At 37.8% G+C, this 18,441-nt stretch overlaps 1 protein-coding gene across 3 annotated transcripts in view; it reads right to left on the bottom strand.

Moving 5' to 3' along the window:
* The window catches only part of ZFAT (zinc finger and AT-hook domain containing), a 129,672-nt gene that overhangs the window by 34,370 nt on the left and 76,861 nt on the right, over nucleotides 1–18,441 (bottom strand). For all 3 annotated transcript variants that reach the window (XM_037382321.1, XM_037382320.1, XM_037382322.1), the window contains 5 exons: nucleotides 16,862–18,327; nucleotides 15,442–15,674; nucleotides 6,420–6,507; nucleotides 2,408–2,557; nucleotides 336–509 (listed from right to left, as the gene is read on the bottom strand). In XM_037382321.1, the coding sequence (XP_037238218.1) occupies nucleotides 336–509; nucleotides 2,408–2,557; nucleotides 6,420–6,507; nucleotides 15,442–15,674; nucleotides 16,862–18,327 (2,111 nt within the window). The remainder of the gene's footprint in view (nucleotides 1–335; nucleotides 510–2,407; nucleotides 2,558–6,419; nucleotides 6,508–15,441; nucleotides 15,675–16,861; nucleotides 18,328–18,441) is intronic.

Here is an 18,441-nt window from a genome sequence, read left to right on the forward strand (position 1 = left end):
ATTCCCAGAGAATAAAGCAGTAAGGGACTTTAACCATGGAACTATCTGTATTTTCGAATTTCTATTGAGAATAACAAATCTCTGTAAGAATACAAAGGGATATAAAGCCAACGTAAAATTTCAGAAAAATCAAGTAGTCCAGAAACAGCTGTCTTTCACAGAACTTCATTTTGCAGAAGTTTTGAATTATTTCATCAACAGTGTCTCTTGGGAATAAACAAAATTTTTAAGTAGCTCTTAGTGTTCAACTGAAAAATGCTTGTTAATAAGGTCTTATAGTACAGCCAGTATTTATAGCCCTAAAATAAACTTGAATTTAATAAACATGCACTTACCATCAGCAGTGTGAAGGAGTTTATGGCTCTTCAAAGTGCCTTTTGATTTGAACTTTTTCCCACACATATCACAAAGGTGCGTTTTCTCTGTGCTGTGACGATTCATATGGGCTTTCAAGTTACTTTTGCTGCGAGTGGCATACTCACAGAGAGAACATTTGAAGGGTTTGACACCTAAAAATAAAAAAATATACTATGAAACAAACAAGCTGTACTTTTAAAATGAGAGGGCAGACATTTGCTTGAAAGAAATTTCAGATCATGAAAGCAACATGGATAACAAGGTCAACATTTTAAAATTTGCATATCTACATCTAAGAAATTTCACCTATAGCTTCTACATAAATGATAGCAAGCTCTTGACAGCATCATTTAACTTACTAAGAGAAAGGAGGGTTCTTTTAGAATTAAATACTTCCCTATTGAAGCCAGGTACTTAGTTTAACCAAGCAAAAACTAGCATTTTGGTCTTGGTGTGTCCATCCTTCATTTAAAAGTAGAATCCAGACTATGTAAGTTGATGCGGAGCTGGTGTACATACCAAATCTCCCTCTAAAAGTCTTCAGATAACTATCATTCTCTACTTACTGCAATAAAGAATGAAGAAACCTGTTTCAAGGAGGACTGGTTCATTAGGTAGTTAATATGTAAGCAGAAGCTAAATGTGCAAAACTGTGTTTTATTGTTAATTAGTGTCAGATTTGCTAATGGCTCACACAGTAGTACTTTTCCCCCCACCTCAGTAAGCACTTACAATTTCACTTCTCTCAAACAGTCCAAAGCATGTAATAGAGAGATACACAGTATGCCATCTAGCAGAAGGTCTACAAGAACAAAGTAAATCCTTCAAAGAAAAGTTGAATAAATATGAACTGTCAGAGTAGTTCAACAGTTTCATGAGGCTCTGGCAGTTTTAGATTGATATTCATGACCTTAAGACTACATTTACAAGCATGAGGAATTACAGCCTACTTTAAGCAGACTTGATTGCACACTTTGATTTGGGAATAAATTTCTATTCACCTCTTTCTCCTGCCAGTTAGATGAAACGGGTCCCAAGCTCTTCTGGCAGAATAAACAAACTGTATCTATGGAATACACAAGTAATTGCTGTAAGCCTACGATTCTGCATTAAAAACTCCTTAATGGAGTAAAGGCTGGTGCAGAGGACCACTGCTGTAGTGCACATGCAGGTAAGCTCATAGTTAAAGCATTCAAACAAATAGGCAGTACGAGCATATTTGCGTGGGCACACTTTGGAACCAAAATATCAGCCTGCGTGTACCAAATCCCATCATCCCCTTTAGGCAGAGGGATGGCTAAAGAGTCCAAAACCATGCTCAATCATCATAGAAAATTTGCTCCATAGATCATTAACTGACTAAAGAGAATACGGGTGGTCTTCCACCTGTCATAAAAATAGACAGAATAGGTAGACACAAGATTTTACTGGGCATAGATTTTAAGTTCAAGGGAGTTTTAACCTGTGTGTTGCCGTATTTCTGGAACTCCTCCCTGAAAAGACACAGATATGATCAGCATTATCTTATGGGGGTTTTGTTACTGCTTATGTCTGTGGCAGCTAGCTGCCACGCTCCGCACGATTTAATTAAAATACACACAGAATTTATATGTATACATTAAAGCAACTGGATTTCAATTGTTTTACTAATAGATTTCCAGACCAAGTATTTCTGGACAAATGTAAAAGGAGCAGCAGTTATTCATTAGAAGATACAGGAAATTATTTGATTTAAGAGACTGAGCACATATTTAATTCACTCCTCCTTATGCTATTTATTATAGAATACTTTACAGAAGGTTTATGAATGACTTTTGGAAAAAACCTCAATGAGAAACTTATAAATTTTATAAAACATTTAGGCTGTCTATTCATGTATTCAGTTCCATATGTGATCCAGAATCTATTAAACTAATTATTCAACCTTCACTGTGGCTTAAAGTTTTTGATTCAGGTATAGCAATAAATTTGAATTCCTTTTTTTGTCAGCAACACTTGTATGGAATATGAGACTGACTATATGCCCAGAAGCTTAAAAGCAGAGTTTTACCTTCATGAGCCCAAATATGACGTTGAAGGTCTGATCCATTCTTCATAAAATAAAAATCACAGTAGGGACATTTCACAGCTCGTTTTCCAATAAGTCCTTTCAGCTGAACTCTTCTGCCAAGAATCTCAGAAATAGTAGTCATTGAAACCTCTGAGAGAAATGTAAAAGGTAATAAAAACCAGAAGGACATGAGGGAATTTGTTTTGTAAGTAATATTGAAGAGCGAGATCCTGATTCACTCCAACTTTTTCAAAGCTCTGCTTCCCCTACTGCCACTCAGGTAAGACCTGAGCAAAGAACATAAGGACCTTTTTTCCTTTAGGGCTTCTAGGATGTTCTGTGCTCTCTCTCCTGACCTGTGTACTCAGTGTCCCCACTGCCTGATTAAGAAAAGATATTTTAAATATAAAAAATCTTGGGTGTGTCACAGGCTTAGAAATAATTTTCCCACTATGAATTTTCCCAATATACTTATTTGGCGCTTTTTCTATCAATTATTTTCAAAAGATTTTATTCAGGATTTCACCCCAGATTGCCAGATGTCAAGGATCTGAAGACAATTCATGTCAGCCACAGCTGTAATAATGAGAATGCCTGATAATCAGAAATGTTAAAGGAAAAAAACAGACTCACAGAACAAAAGTGACTGGAAGGGACCTCTAAGGTCACCCACACCAAGAAGGGCCAACTTTGGAGTTTCAACACAAAGTTACATCAAGTTGCTTCAGGTCATATCCAGTCCTGTTCTGAACAGGATGGCAATTCTACCACCTCTCTTGGCCCATTCAAGTGTTTGATGACCTTAGGAGTCAAAGTTAGTTGCCTAGTTTCTAATCTGAATCTCCTTGCTTCAACTCATGTCCCTTCACTGTACAGTTCCAAGAAGATTCTGGCTCTGTCTTCTTTTTAATCTCTTACTAGGTAGCTGAAGACAGCAATTAAACTTCCTCTCCCAGCCTTTGATTATTCAGGCTAAACATGTTCAGCTTTCTACGTTTTTCCTTCATATGATCAAATATCTTAGTTGTCACAGTGAAAAAGCTCAAAATAATGAAGTTTAAATTAAAATGTCCCAAACACACATAATGAAAACATTGTCAAATGCTTTAAAAAAAATAAATCAAATTACTCAATGCATTTCACAGTAATAAAATGCTGTCACTTGACTCAAATGAAAATACAGCACTCATGCAATCTAAACATTAAGTATGAAAGCTGGTGACTTATTATGCTCAAAATCTTGTAAAATTTTAAAGTTACAGTCTAAACTTAGATTTTTACCAAATATGAACTGTTATACCTAGTCTCGTGATGATAAGTCCCAGAGTGGAATCAAAAATCCTGCCTGAACTCGTATGAACAAGGAATCCAACTTCAAAAGGGAAACATAAAAGCCCATGAACTGAGCATAGATATGTTCTAAAGGACCCCAAAAAAGAAAAGAAGTCTGAACCTGCATCTGCCTTCTATGGCTTATATCCTTCATTCGTGACTGCAGGCTAGTATGTCTGCTCAGTAGGCATCTATTAAAGCTGATGCCTCTCATGTCTCAGGACTATTAACAAATATCATATTAAATCAAGACAATGGATGAATAGGTAGATAATTCTGAGAGCTGGAACCAGAATACGAGACCCTTCACTGATGAGTACCGAAGTCATCTGGCAGTAAAGCCAAGCTCTCTTATCTCTTTGGTTTGAAATACTGCTCTGCCAAAGTCCACAGAAATTTTTGTCCCACTATATTCATGGGACCAGAATTCAACTCCTATTCTCTGCACACCTAGAAGAGGAAAAAAGTACTGTTTTATTTCATACTTTCTAGTTGATGAAATGGAAGAGACAAGAGAGGAGTCATGCTAAATGATATTAAGAAATGAAGGAGAGAGGAGCCCCAGAAATAGCATTTTAATGATAAATATGAAAGGATTTCAGTTTAAATTAATTTTTGATATGTGGTTTTAAAATTCAATTCCTTTTAACAGTATTCATTTTTCCTCTCATCTTTACTCTTTTCCATTTACATTTTTAAAAACAATTGCACTCATTTCACTGCGGTACTTGATCGTTTATACCATCAGACCCCTCACATTCATTTGGCTTGTAATTAAGTATGTTGTACGAATAAAGGATTTCCTCCTGATTACAAGAGCAGCATGCACAGGAAAAAGATTTGTGCATTAATTCTCCTCCATATACTACAACAGTGTTGTTGCATAACTACTGGATAGGCATATCAGATGTAGCATTTCTTTAGTACCATGGAGATATATATAATAAATCTGGTATTTTGCTTCTAAGTTCTATTTGCCTGCGCTACATGAATTAAAAATGAGGACACAAAATAATAGGCTGTGCAGATTTTCTTTTTTAACCTTACCACTATTATAACCCAGAGTTAAAAAGAACCCACTTTCCTGGATCAAAAAAAAATGTACACTATACTTTTAAAGGGATTCAGATACCAAACGAATTGTTCCAAAGTATTCTTCAAAAGCATGAACTCAGCACGTCAGGGCTCCAGTTAGCTGGCACTCCTGGACCCCAGACACAGCACACAGGAACAATTCAGCAGACAACGGACCAGTGCAGACCAATGGCAACTTGTAAGGATGCAGTACGTAAGGTGCTGCTCGTTTACAGATCACATTATTTAGGGAGGCCTCCTATACTCCCTGGCTGAGACAGCACAAAGGCTTTATAGGCACAGCTCTTGAGAATCCATTTCTATGCTCACTGGGTGACATAACTCCCGACTACAGTATAGCACAGAAGCCTTTCCTCATCTCAATTTGCTGCATCAGACATGTCCCCTGATGTATGACAAGCCCTCCAACCACACTGTTGTAGAGTGCTCTGCAAATAAAGAGGTTTGGTCACTAAAGAACTAAACTGGGAGCTAGTCGGAAATTAAAGGGAAGGAAATTGTTTAAAACACGGGTCTAGCACTACCTAGTGGCAGTAGGAGCATAAGAAACTACTGCTTTACCTGGTATGTTGCATTTCTGACAAAGGCAAGAAAAGTTACCTCATTTTAATTGGATTTTTTCTTCCCCAAACTCAGTTTGAGCATGGCCAGTATTTTCTTTCTTAATATCAAATTAAGTCGGGTGAGAAGTGCCACGCTAGACGAGTTAATTACAGTCTGCTGGCCGATGCAGTCAGCCCTCCCGCACCCACAGCAGCAGCGGGCCTTCCTATCGCACGTAACGCCAGAGGAAAGTACAGACACAGCAACGCGGCTCTGCCGAGTGCACATCAGCCAGGCTTAGACCAGGCCCCGCACTGGCCACCTGAGCATTTGGGAAAGGATTGTTCGCTCAGGCACAGCACACCGGCTCCCCGCAGGCACCTCCTGTTGTGCTTGCAGGGATAAATCAGGGCACTGGAATGCACAGTATGACCCGGGGTTGGACTGTGGTTAGCTTGGGCCCAGCCCGGCTTGTCAGCTCCGGCTTCACCCTGGGCACAGCACATCACAGCTGGTTCCCCGAAGAGCCGGGCCACCGAGCCCAGCGGGCCCTGGAGGTGAAGCCCAGCCACGCACTAATGAGCGCGCACAAAGGCAGCTCAGCGACCTCTGAATTCATGTCAATCACCGACAGACAAAATAACGTGCAATAATTGCGTTTCTGTCACTTTATGGATGGCCAACAGGATTTTTATGTCTCATGGGCTGTTACAGGATGTCTGTCTGTATGACTAGTTCCAAACTTCCCAATGCTTAATTTTAATTCACTTGGGTCCTCCTTTGGAATTGAGTTCTCTGCCAGATGAAGATAGATTTCTTAGCGCAATTACCTGATATACTCCACAACACACAAGCTGGAAGAATGACTTTTCTCACTCTAAATTCTAAAATCTGCAGACCCAATACAATTCTTACTCTAAACCAGTTAAATTAGACATAGACTCGGCTCTTTCTGTGCAATGTAATCACATTACACTGCTCGCTCTAAATCTTTAGCCATTTAATCCAACAGACTGAGAAATTTTCCTTGATTTTTTCTTACCAGGGTGATTTGTCTTGATGTGAGATTTTATAAGTCGATCTTCAGAAAATGACTTCTCACACACAGGACAGGAATAACTCTTCTTATCCTTAAGGGAGAAAGAAAGAAAGAGAGAGATTGCATTATCAGTCCAGTGGTGTAACCACTGCAGTCATTATTCAGTAATACATGGTTCTCAACAAAGTTATAATAGAAGGTTCAGTTTTTAAGGAAAAAATGAAGATATTTATAGTGAAATAAGTGCAGGAAAAACATTAAAGTATTGTAAACATATTATTAATCTTCACAAATGAAGGGCTCCAAGTTATAGCACATGAGAATATGCACAATAAATGTAAGCATTATCTTGACTGACTTTAGACAATCAAGAAGCGAAAGATCAAGTCACATAACAGAAGAGAATACATTTGATATAAGCAGTAATATTCAGGGTTTTCCCATTTCTTTCACAAGTCCACCCTTCTGAAACCTAAGGATCAGTTCTCATTATTCTGAAGATATCCACCATATGTGTATTTATAAAATGGCCTGAAAATGAGCAGAAGAGTCAACAATGACAGACACCATGACTTATTCAGTGTCTGCATTTCTAACTACTTTATAAATATCCAGCACTTTATATATTACCAATAAAGTATTATTCTAATTTTTTTTTTTTTAAAAAAAAACAACTTACAGACTGCTCTGGCTTTTATCAGTGGCACTGATATTATAAAACATTTAGCACCATTAAACAAGTTGAACTGGAGAGTTTTGATTCAACTTCTTCCTATAAACAATTTAAGTGTAATTGTAATTTCAATGTTTTTACAAACACGTCAAACTCCACATAAAAAATGTAGGATTTTTCTCCATTAAGTGTTAAATTACCCTATTCAAAACAATCTTTGCTGCTTATTATCTAAATTGAAGAAGTTTTTCTTTCCAGAAGCACCTGCTGACACAACAGACTGGATGCTCAATCAAATGCGTGCATCATCTAGTCACCTCTGCACTGACCAGATTAACACATGAAGAGATTATCAAAACAACAGATGGAGTGAAGTCTAGTCAGTCCTGACAACTAGGCAGATAGCCAGATAACACGTTACCTGGTGGGAGATGTGTCCCTACCAAATTACCAAGAGATCACTGTCAAAAGGTGAGCTGAAGCTACAGAACAGATATTTCACTAGCTATTTCAGGACAGAAAACTTCCTGAAGAGCATGAAAGGAAGATTACTGTATCAAAGAGATAGACCCCCTCTTTTTTTTTTTTTTTTTTTTTGTTATGAAAGGGAAATTTATTATGTATGTATGTATGAAATTTTGTTATGAAAGAGAAATTTGGATGTAACAGGAGAACAAGGATCCTAGACTTTACCAGTTTCTGACCTGAGACCAACCAGCATCTCTGAATAGCGAGGAAAAATGTACAAGGAGGCTATTATTGTCTGTATGCTGCAGTTATACATCTATAAATGGACACCTCAATTAAAAGAAAAGGAAAAATTAAAGCATTTTCATGGCAAATAGGTTTTGGAATAAGATGCAGGTATTTGCATTCAGTCTCATTTACCTCTGAGAAAGAAATTCCTATGTTGAAGTACCTACAAGTTAAAACCAGAAGTAGCAATAAATAATTTTATGACAGTAGGATAGGGGATATGAAGTTTTCATCACCATTGATATGGCAATGGCATGAGGAGAGTTCTGCCTGCGCTGTTAGAAGGTCATTTGCTCCTGTGAGAATACTTATACCAGGGGCTGGGTGTAGAAGCTTCTAAAGGATTACCACCCTGAGTAAAGCAAGGACAGTATCTTGCTCTGATGGAGTTGGGGCAGTCACCATCTTGAGTCCTGAGAATCTCAAGTGAAGCAGGAACAGCAGAGAATAGTAGCTGGTTTTTGGAAGAAGAAATTCAAGGAGTCTACAATGCTCCGTGAGCAAGATCTTCTCGAGAAAAAGCTGTTAATTTGTGGAATTAGGTTCTCTCAAATGTTATCACCTATTATCCCTAAACCTGCTGATGATGATTTCAGACTTGCACCTGAACACATTACTCAAATGAAAATTAGTAGAGCAATTCTAATAAAACTCTATAGCAATGTTGGCACCTTTTCAAAGACTGGGTTGCATGACCACATTCATGTTGTGGCACATGTAAGAAAAAATAAGTGCAGTATCATTTAGGGGATATTGAGGGGCCGGCTGAAATTTGTTGACAGATCTCACTCTGCTCCTCAAACTTGCTATATAACTGTTTCAAAATAGACAATAAATAAAGAATTAGTATACTTTTAATGTACAGTTGGGTATTGCTGGTCTTTAATACTCACCGTATTATTTCTCATTGTGTCCAGAACACTAAGACAAATACACCTTGCTGTTTCATAAAGTTAAATAAGCCAAAAAAAAAATAATCCTACCACTCCACACACAGTACTTTAAGTAAAATACTGTAATTGTGACAACTTTACATTCTTGCTAAGAATCTTCACGAAGCCAAGACTACAAGCCTGTGCCTGAGGGAAAAATCAAAATCATCAGTAAATGCAACAAGAGCTATAGAGCAACATGAAAGTATGGGCACCAAGAACACATCTTTCCACATGACAACGGTAACAAGATTTTTCAATAACAAACTAATCCCACAGCTTTCTTCAGGGAGTTAGAAAGTTATCTATACCAAGTTCTGCAGTAAATGATCTTCCAGAGGGGTATCTTTTGTAGTGTAACAAACAGATCGTGCTTCTGAGCACCGAGTCCCTTCAACATGGATCTGTCAAGCTCGTCTCTCACAGAAAGCACCCAGCTGAAGCCAAACCTTTCACTGTTGTTTCTCCAGGCCAGTGTCACAGACTTTTTGAGCTTATATTATTAGTTCTGAATGTTTAAGTGTACTTCTGTTGCTGCTCTGAGAGCTGTGCGACAGTGCTAGTCCTTCAGTGTAATCCCATCACTCTCAAAATCAGTTTTAAGAAATCCTCTGCTGCAAACAAAATATTTCATAGCACCTAGGTCACAACACAAAGCCCCAGAGGTCTCTCCCACTAGAGCTCCAGCTCTTCAGAGTGCCCTTGCCATGGGTGATGACAGAAGCACTTTCAAGGACTCAGGCTGAGGATATAGTAATACCTTCATCACATTCTCAGCATGCAAGCTTTCCTCTGGTTAGAATAAAAGTTATTATCCTATGCCTTATCAGAGTGCCTGCCTTTTAAATGCCTTTGAGGTGTTTTGGTGTTTGTTTTTTTTTTTTAAGGACACAAAGAGAAGTGAAGTATCAAGGGAGCTGGATTTACCTTTGTTAGACACCAGCTGCACAGTCCAATCAGCACAGTCCCTTCCACACTTCCTGAGACTTGCTAAATCCCCGTTAGCCAATTTGAGAAAATATAAGAAACTTAAAATACTTCTGAAAGTTAGCTCCGTGACTGAAAGTACTGTTCATGTTCCATGAATCAGGAATTAATTAGGTTCATAAATATTCTTACCCTTAGTGAAAAAAATTAGTCTAATGGTACCACAGAATTTTCTTGTTTATGCTATGTTTCATTATAAAATAACATCACTGACATAGGAACCACAAAGTCTTTCTATACAAATTAATTAAAATTATTTATAAATTAATTGAAACTCATCATGCTAAGAAAGCATCAGTTATATCGCATATACCAATTTATAGCTCTCTGAAGAGAACTTTTTTCCTCTGTTTCAAGAAAATTCAAGGGGCAGGTGTACTAGTATATGTTAGTACACAGTCATGAAAAGAAAAATGAAAAGCCTCTGTATATGTAGCATTTATACCAACAGAATTCCATGAAGTTTACTTAATGAATCAAATATACTATGACCTCAACTGCAAAACATCAGAAACAGCAGCTATTCTACTGCACTCATCAGTAAAGAGACACTCTATGACACAAGCATCTTCTCATTTGAAAATACATGAGTACATAGGATCATGTATTGTATGATCTATACAGCAATTTTGCCACTAATTTCAAAAGAGACTGTGTGAACTCCTGACTGCTTTGTTATCAATTTCATTGACAGTGTACAATTAAGACCATAGCCATAATAAAAAGTGTTTAGAGAATTAGACAAATATGTTCTAGAAATCAACAATCTATTCCACTCCTTTTAGTAGTAGTGACATGATTTTATGAGCAGAAAACTAAGCTCTCTTAAATATTGGTACTCTGAGAGCATTTCCAGCAAAAGTTCCCATAACTCAATTAACGCAACATTTGATTGTATAAGTTCATAGAGGAACAGAGAAACAAAGCGTGCTCCTGCATCTGCTCAGATCAATAAATTAATTAAATTAATTAAATTTCATTTCTAATGCCTATGGGAAGAGAATTAGGCCCTTGAGTTACATATCCAATGAGTGAAGATGTCCAGAAATGATGCTCAAATCAAAATTTTCAAGAAAGATTCCCAAATTAAGCTGATGTCCTATTAAAATGCAACTTAGCTAAAAGGATCTGATATACCCAGGAGGCGGCTGTGCACACATGTGAAGGAGGCTACAGGAAAATTTGCAAATGGTTAGACAGACTTTTACAAAGCCTGGCAAGCAGCAGAAATCACAGCTCACAAAATGACAAGCACCTGCATACAGCATTACTTAAGCATTTTTTCGTGAAATAAGCACTAGTAAAAATGAATGGCTAGCTGACATTCATTAGAGAAGCAAGGGCCAAGAACAAAAAGGCATTTTCCAGCTGAGTGCCTGACCATTAGATCATCGATTTTTTGGTTAATTCCTTTCCAGTACCTTGCATTCTCTACTATGTAGTGGCACTGCTCCAGAGGCAAAGGTACCACCGCCAGACCAGAGATGGCCTGAAAATTAGCACTCCTCAGGAAGGGGAAATAAGCAATCAGAGCTCAAGTATCTCACTTCCTACTGAAAGCGATAACTAGGCTATTACCTGAAAGGTCAGCAGCATTATGAAATTTCTAAGCATCCTTCCAAAGACAAGAATAGTTTCTATCCTGAAATGTACGTGAAAGCAGACATCGGCACCAGTTAGCAAGTGATGGTTCTGGGTCTGAACTCCAGTTTTACAGAGGTGCTTATCTTGCAGTATCAATTACATATATAGATTTAAAATAATTTCAGAGACAAACCTCTCCATGATGTTTATCTGTTTAGCATACCGAGTACTGTAAAACCCAGTGGAGGTTGTAAACAAACACTGGTACCTACATCAACATTGTCCAGTTCCACAAACAGTCCCTGACGTTACCACTAGCTCATTCATAACTAAATTATTCAAAAGTCATTATAAACAGCCCATGCCTTTCCTAGATAGTATGTCATTTATGTGATTCACATGTGTGGTGGTTTAAACTTCTAAAGAGATCCATAAATGCCAAGAATCATCAAAAACCACTACACAAACCTTAAAGGTAAAAGACAGGTACTGAAAATTGGAGAATATACACAAAATTTTGGAATGTTCAAGGCCAGGCTGGACGGGGCTGGGAGCAACCTGGGCTAATGGAAGGTGTCCCTGCCCATGGAAGAGGGGTTGGAATGAGATGATCTTTAAGGTCCCTTCCAACCCAAACCGTTCTATGATTCTATGAAAATGCTGGTTTTGAATCAAGCTGAGCCTCAATTCCCAGACTTCAGAAGTAGAAATCTTCCCTGTAACAGTGTGTAGCAAACACAGAGGCAAGAAGCAGCACATACGCATTCCCCATCATCATCCCCCAGGGAACAGAGAATCCCAAATTCCGCACAAGACTTGGATGGTACATAGAAAGTATGATCGGTGGCCATACACTGAGCAACAAGGACGAACAGTAAACTGCTTTTTAATAACCATCATGTATCCTGTTCACCAAATAATACAGGGATCCAGCTGAAAAGCAGCCAGCAACAAAGTACCAAAAGATAAGCATCCATACAAGGAACTGAACTGAGATTTTAATATCACCTATCTCCAGGAAAGCTTTAATTTTAATATTTATTAAGAACTGATTTTGCAAACTGAAATCAACATTAAAGTTGCTTCCCACATGTAATTGTGCACAGTTTGTTAAAGTACTATATTTTGGAATGAGTGCTCCTGTCCAGTGAGGTATGCATTAAGTAAATAGATCAAGCAGTGGGCACAAAGGCCAATATGAGAACTGCCAAGATTAGTTACTGAGTAAATTCTAACACATTAATTTTTCAAGCCATTCAAATACTCAAATATATTTGAAAGTAAGCACCAGCAAGCATACCTCTGAAAGATCTCGCTGTCACAGTGTTTTTAATTATGAAATGCATTTTCTCGGTTCGGTTTAGTACCATGAAAATGATCCTGTTGGTGGGAGCTGTTGAACATACATCACACTTGAAAAGCAGTACTTATGTAAGGATATAGGGTATCTAATTTTAGCCTTTTTTTTTTTCTTTAGTAGCCTCAGACATCATTTACTCAGATTTTTGCCATCAGATGAACATCATGAACATAATAAATTCAAAAGCAGTCTAAAAGAACGTCTATTGTGAGCTTTCTGCACATTTCATAACAAATTCAGATTCTGTTCAAAATATCTACAGAATTGGGGGACAAAAGGGGGGAAAAGCATTCCCTTTTGTGTCACTGGCTCTGTTTTGTTTGTTTTTTTTTTTAAAGCTGTCCTGCAATTACAAAAGACGAGTACTTAAGAGGAGTAGGAGGTAAGTGTTCTCTTCTGTTCCAAACACCTTTAAAGTTACTTCAGCTGTTGCAAATATTCGCAAAAAGCATACAGAAGACGACCTGAAACCACTAGGCACTGTATGGTAACAGCTTTTTTAAGTAGCTACATGGAAATTGTCCACATCTGGGGGAAAATTAACATAAACCCCTAACTCAAAAATCACATTTTGCTATTAAAAGGAAGTGTAACAATGATATTTATCACAATACTCTAAGTGAGTTGTGATGTTGCTTTCTCAGGTGATGAGCAGGAATTTGTCATACATGGTGTGTTCTATCAAGGCTGCGTAAGATTTATTTACAAGACAATGCCAGCTAAAACCATAGTGTTTGTAGAGAGCTTTATAGCAAGTGCAGGAGGCCACGATGCCTGTGAAGGACCTTGAAGGCTAAAGAAGAAAGAAAGTAAGATAAGGTTGGCTGAACGCCTGGAAGAAAAATGGGATATGAAGCAAGGCCGGAGTGGATGCGCGATGCCACGCCGGCAGCTGGCTGAGAACATGAAACTCACAGAGATAAGAAAGAAGAGAGAAAAAAAATGCAACAAGTTCAGTGTGTTTGTAGCTTAGTAATTAACCAATTATATGTAGCCAAGAAGTGTGTGAACAGTATTGATTAACCAATGATATTTTAGTACGTTGCGTTGTGAACAACAAATGAGGATATATAAGCGTGGGTTTTGGACTAATAAAGGGTCTTCTGGTCAGATTCAGGAGTCCGTGCCTCCATCTCAAGTGCTGTGTACAGAATGGAGAGGCACATCTGTGTATTTCCTTGTTCTTAAAAGGACAGAAGAGTGAGTGTTGCAATTAAACAACTGGTATTTTCTCCTCTGCTGGACTAAGAATAAAAATAAATTCAGGAGAAAGGTAAATCACCTTTTGAAGTATTTTACTGCATAAATAATTAAAAACCCAAATTGCAAGGATGTCATTCATACCAGTTTTCTGGCATTATCAGTCAAGAAAGTTTAATTACAAATAGCATGCTTGTCAAACATGTTAAGAAAACATAACCTGTACTGTATTCCCTACCGGTACCTTCATATAAAATCATATGAGGTAATGTGTTCCATCTAAGCACTCCAGATGTCTTCAGGAGACTCGTCAAAACTAGACTAAAATCATTATGCTGGGAGAGCAGGCACTTGTCAAACACCCTTTTCTAGAGGTCAGTTTGGAACAAGAAGGAACTTATCTGTGTTCGTACACTGTGTGAGTGTACGCACATTATAACCCCTCTGGGTATACACAAGTCTAGAATGTTCCAGATCAACTACACCTTGCAAGCAGAAAGGATCCTGCCACGCAGTAGGAAAAGAAGTCCATGGTATGCAGACCTTTTCTGAGAATAGCTTAACCTATTTGGACCACTCAAGCAAAACAACAGAACAAAAAAAAACAAAACCAAGAAAAAGCCAGGCAACACTGATGGAAAGAAAATGTTTTTTTCTTAATCTTCCAAGAAAAGCATGTAAATAATTTCATTTCTAAAAGAGCATCTTAACAAGAATTAAAATCTCATTCCTTAGTTTTTAAAATATTTCTCATTCCGAATACCATAACAGATTTTCAAAACCATACTTTTGAAACAAATGCAAGCAGGGTTGATGCAAAAAACATTTTCCTCAAAAGGTTATTCATGTGGTAACATTGGATCAGAGCAAGATCACAAAGCAGGACCTTGCCCAAAGAGGGCTTCCAGTCAGCCACGCAGCCCCTTGCAGAGTCTCAAAGAAAACATGTAACAGGGCAGGTTGAAAGGATAGACCAGGCCTGGTTTTAACACAACGGCACTCAGAGCTGGAAGGCTCAATGAGTAAGACAGGAGTCTTTAAAACATGATGTCTTCAGCTTTTTAACCAGAACAGAACATGACAGATGTGCAAACACAGGGGCTGCAACTAGTTGGAGCTATTAGGAAAAACAAAAAAAAAAGTAATCCTTTTCAAAAACTTCAAACTTCTGTTTATAGTAATTGAGGAACATAATTTACATATCACCACAGCCATCTATTTATGAAGGAAGGGAATTCGGGTCCATGGAATGAAGTGAAGTAACAAAAGTACCAGACTTCATTTCTCTCTCTCAAAACCCAAAGAGTCTGACAGTACAGGGAAAACCTAAGGGAGAAAATGGATAAAGGAAATGGAAACTACTACGAAAGGGACCAAATACCTAATTGCTGTAACTCTTGTACTCCCTGCACAGAAGTATGCAGAGAGTGCTCGGAAAGAACTCTTACCTACATCTTCAAATATTGCTACACAATTCCAAAAACTATGATGACACTGAATTTGGACAAACATACCATTTTGTTTGTTACTTACCAGTTCTGTGTGAACTTTAAGATGTGCCTGGAGCTTGTATTTATCTGGAGTAGAGTAGTCACAGTGTTCTGTGGGACATTTCAGCAAAATATTACTGTGTTTCTGAATGACGTGACGCTTAAGGCAGTTTTTGGTGATGGAAGAATAATTGCACTGAGAGCAGTAATATAAATGTTCTCGAGTATGCGTACGAACATGCATGTCATAATGCACTTGGTACCAAAACAACTTGCCTGAAAATAAAATCAGACATGAAGAAAGTAATTTCTAAACAACTGTTAGTGAAAATTCCATTACATACCCAATTTTCTTTCAGGGCAAAACACATTGTTTGAATCCTGTCCCTTTTGTCTTTAATAAAAACCTGTCCTAAAGACCCTTCATTACTGAAAATATGTTTACAAAAACCACTTTTGTCTAAAAAGACTGTGTCGTATGTCCTGAAACAGCTTAACAAAGGCAGCTTTAATACCTATCAATGATCTTTTTCCCAAGGAAAAAGTCCTTTAAATCTGTTCTATACAAAGAATCTGAACGCAACTGTATACTAAAAGTCTATCAAAATCAATTTTCTTACTTCCTTTCGTGTTACTCATTCCTAAAAGCCTTTCTGACCTAATAGCACCAAAAAGTACATAGAAATTCATCTAATGTACAATGCTATGGTGTTTCAAACTTTTCTTTAAAACTTTGCTTCCTTTCCCTTCTCAGCAATGAAGACTACAAGATAAATCCCAAATTATTTCCTTTCCAGTTATGTAAACACAAAAAATTACAATAGAATAAATGCAAATGGTGCATTATTCCCATTTTGATAAATCCAAAAACCCAATTACAATCAGAATGGTCTTTACCTGATACTACATAATGACAATTTTCATCTCAAAAAAACTGGTCCAAATCAAGTCACAAAAATACACCAGTACATACATACATTTTGTACAGAATGTAAGTCATCATACATCCTCCCATATTATATGAAAAAGACTCTGAATTTTATACTGATCTGATAATAGGGCTTAAGCATTAAAGCATGGACTGATAAATGCTGATTGCATACCTCAATTTGCTGTGCTTGACCCCAGTGAAAATTATGAGGTGAGGAGAGGCATGTGGACAGAAATAATCTAATTCTATCATATTTCATATCAATAGAAAATTGAACCTAGCAAAACATTGCTTTGCTATACTCTGCATGTGGTCTTTTGAGAAGATTTGAGTCATTTCACACTATACAGCAAAGAATAAATCTTGCTGGACCCCAGAATCCATACTGAACCACAAAATTAATACTTCTACAAAGATACACAAATATATTGAACACTATAAAGCAGATGAGCAAGAAAAAATGTCCCACTACCTAACAGTTAAAAAAAAGCCCAACAAAACAATAGAAGAACGTAATTCTACTGCTCCTTACCACAATATTCACATTCTAAGTCTCCATAAACCTTCCTTATCCTCTCACACAACTCTGTGTTCATTTGTCTCTTCTGCAAACTCTCCAAGATCTGCATAAAGGCAACAGCTCCGCTCCCACTGTCCGGTGTAACTGTGTGAGAAGAGGCTGCCTGTTGGCTGATGGCTGCATCAGCCTCTGGGGCTGGCAAGGAGTTTGTGGTTTCTACAGAATTTTGAACTGGTGGATCGCTTGTTTCTGATTCACTAGAAGGAACAGACCGATTTCTCTCTTCAGAGACTGAAAGGTTCTCAGTCATTGCATTGTTGTGACTCAAATTTAAACTTCTGTCTTCAGACAGCAAAAGCTGAATTTCTTCACCCTGCTCATTTACAGAACTGCAGTGATCAACTTCCTCTTCATTTCCAGGAGGAACTTTTAACTCATCAGGACAAGTATCATTCTTCAGCAGAAAGCAATCTGACGCGACACAGGATTGAATGTTTGGGACTGCTATATCTGTTGTTTGACACAGCGTCTCTGTTACATTCTTGACCAAAGAATTTTCAAATTCTAAGGCAAGAACTGTATCAATTTTTAAGTCACCATTATGTTGACCATTATGGTTTATATCTGCAGCTGTTGTTTCACCTTTACAAGCAGATGGTTGCGGTGTGTTAATAGCATCAGTACTCCTGACAGTCAATTCATCTGCACTTTGTGCTAGCTGTTCACCAAGGGCTTCTGGCTGGATATCACCTCCCGGTTCAAGCAGGCAGAAACTCTGATTGATAGAGCTGTTAAAAACAGAAGTCTCCTGCAAATCTGCGTGCACATCTTTGATGTGAGCACGGAGTCTTACAGAACTAACAAATTTCTTCAGGCACACAGAACACACATACACAAATGGGTGCTTTCGAACATGAAGCTCAAGGGCTTGGTATTTAGTGGCTCCGTGACCACAGAGCTCACAAGCAAAGGGTCTTTCATCACCATGAACAAGCATGTGACGGTCTCGGTCAAGTTCATTTTTGAATTTGCGTTCACAAATATGGCAGTCATAAAGAAGTTGTCTTTTGCCCTCTCGTGTCATCAAGCGAAGCTCATCAAAAACATCTTTCACCTTTTTATCTTGAAGGTCATGTGTTTCCTTGATATGCTTGATCAAATTTTTAACATCAGAGTATTTTTTTTTGCAGAAGCGACAATGCTGCTTAATCTTTTTATGAACTCTTTCAATGTGGACTTTGAGATGGCCTTTGCTGAGGCAAGTGAACGTACAATAATCACAGCTGAACTTCTCCCCTGTATGTTTCCGCATGTGAACATTGAGGTTGGCTTTGATTGCACTGGCATAACTGCAATACGAACACTTGTAAGGTTTTTCATTTGTATGAATCCTCAAATGTGCTTGGAGGGAGTGTTTAAATTTGAACACCTTGTTACAGTATTCACAGGTAAAAATCTTCAGTTGAGTTGGCCCCAACCTAAAAAAACCCAAAACCAGTTATATATTACAATATTGAAAGTTGGTGACATAATTTGTCAAAATTTCCCTAGATATTCATAACGGACAGAAACATTCACTTTATTTTAAAACG

This window comes from Falco rusticolus, chromosome 3 (genome assembly GCF_015220075.1).
Source record: "Falco rusticolus isolate bFalRus1 chromosome 3, bFalRus1.pri, whole genome shotgun sequence".
In the NCBI taxonomy this organism is placed as follows: domain Eukaryota; kingdom Metazoa; phylum Chordata; class Aves; order Falconiformes; family Falconidae; genus Falco; species Falco rusticolus.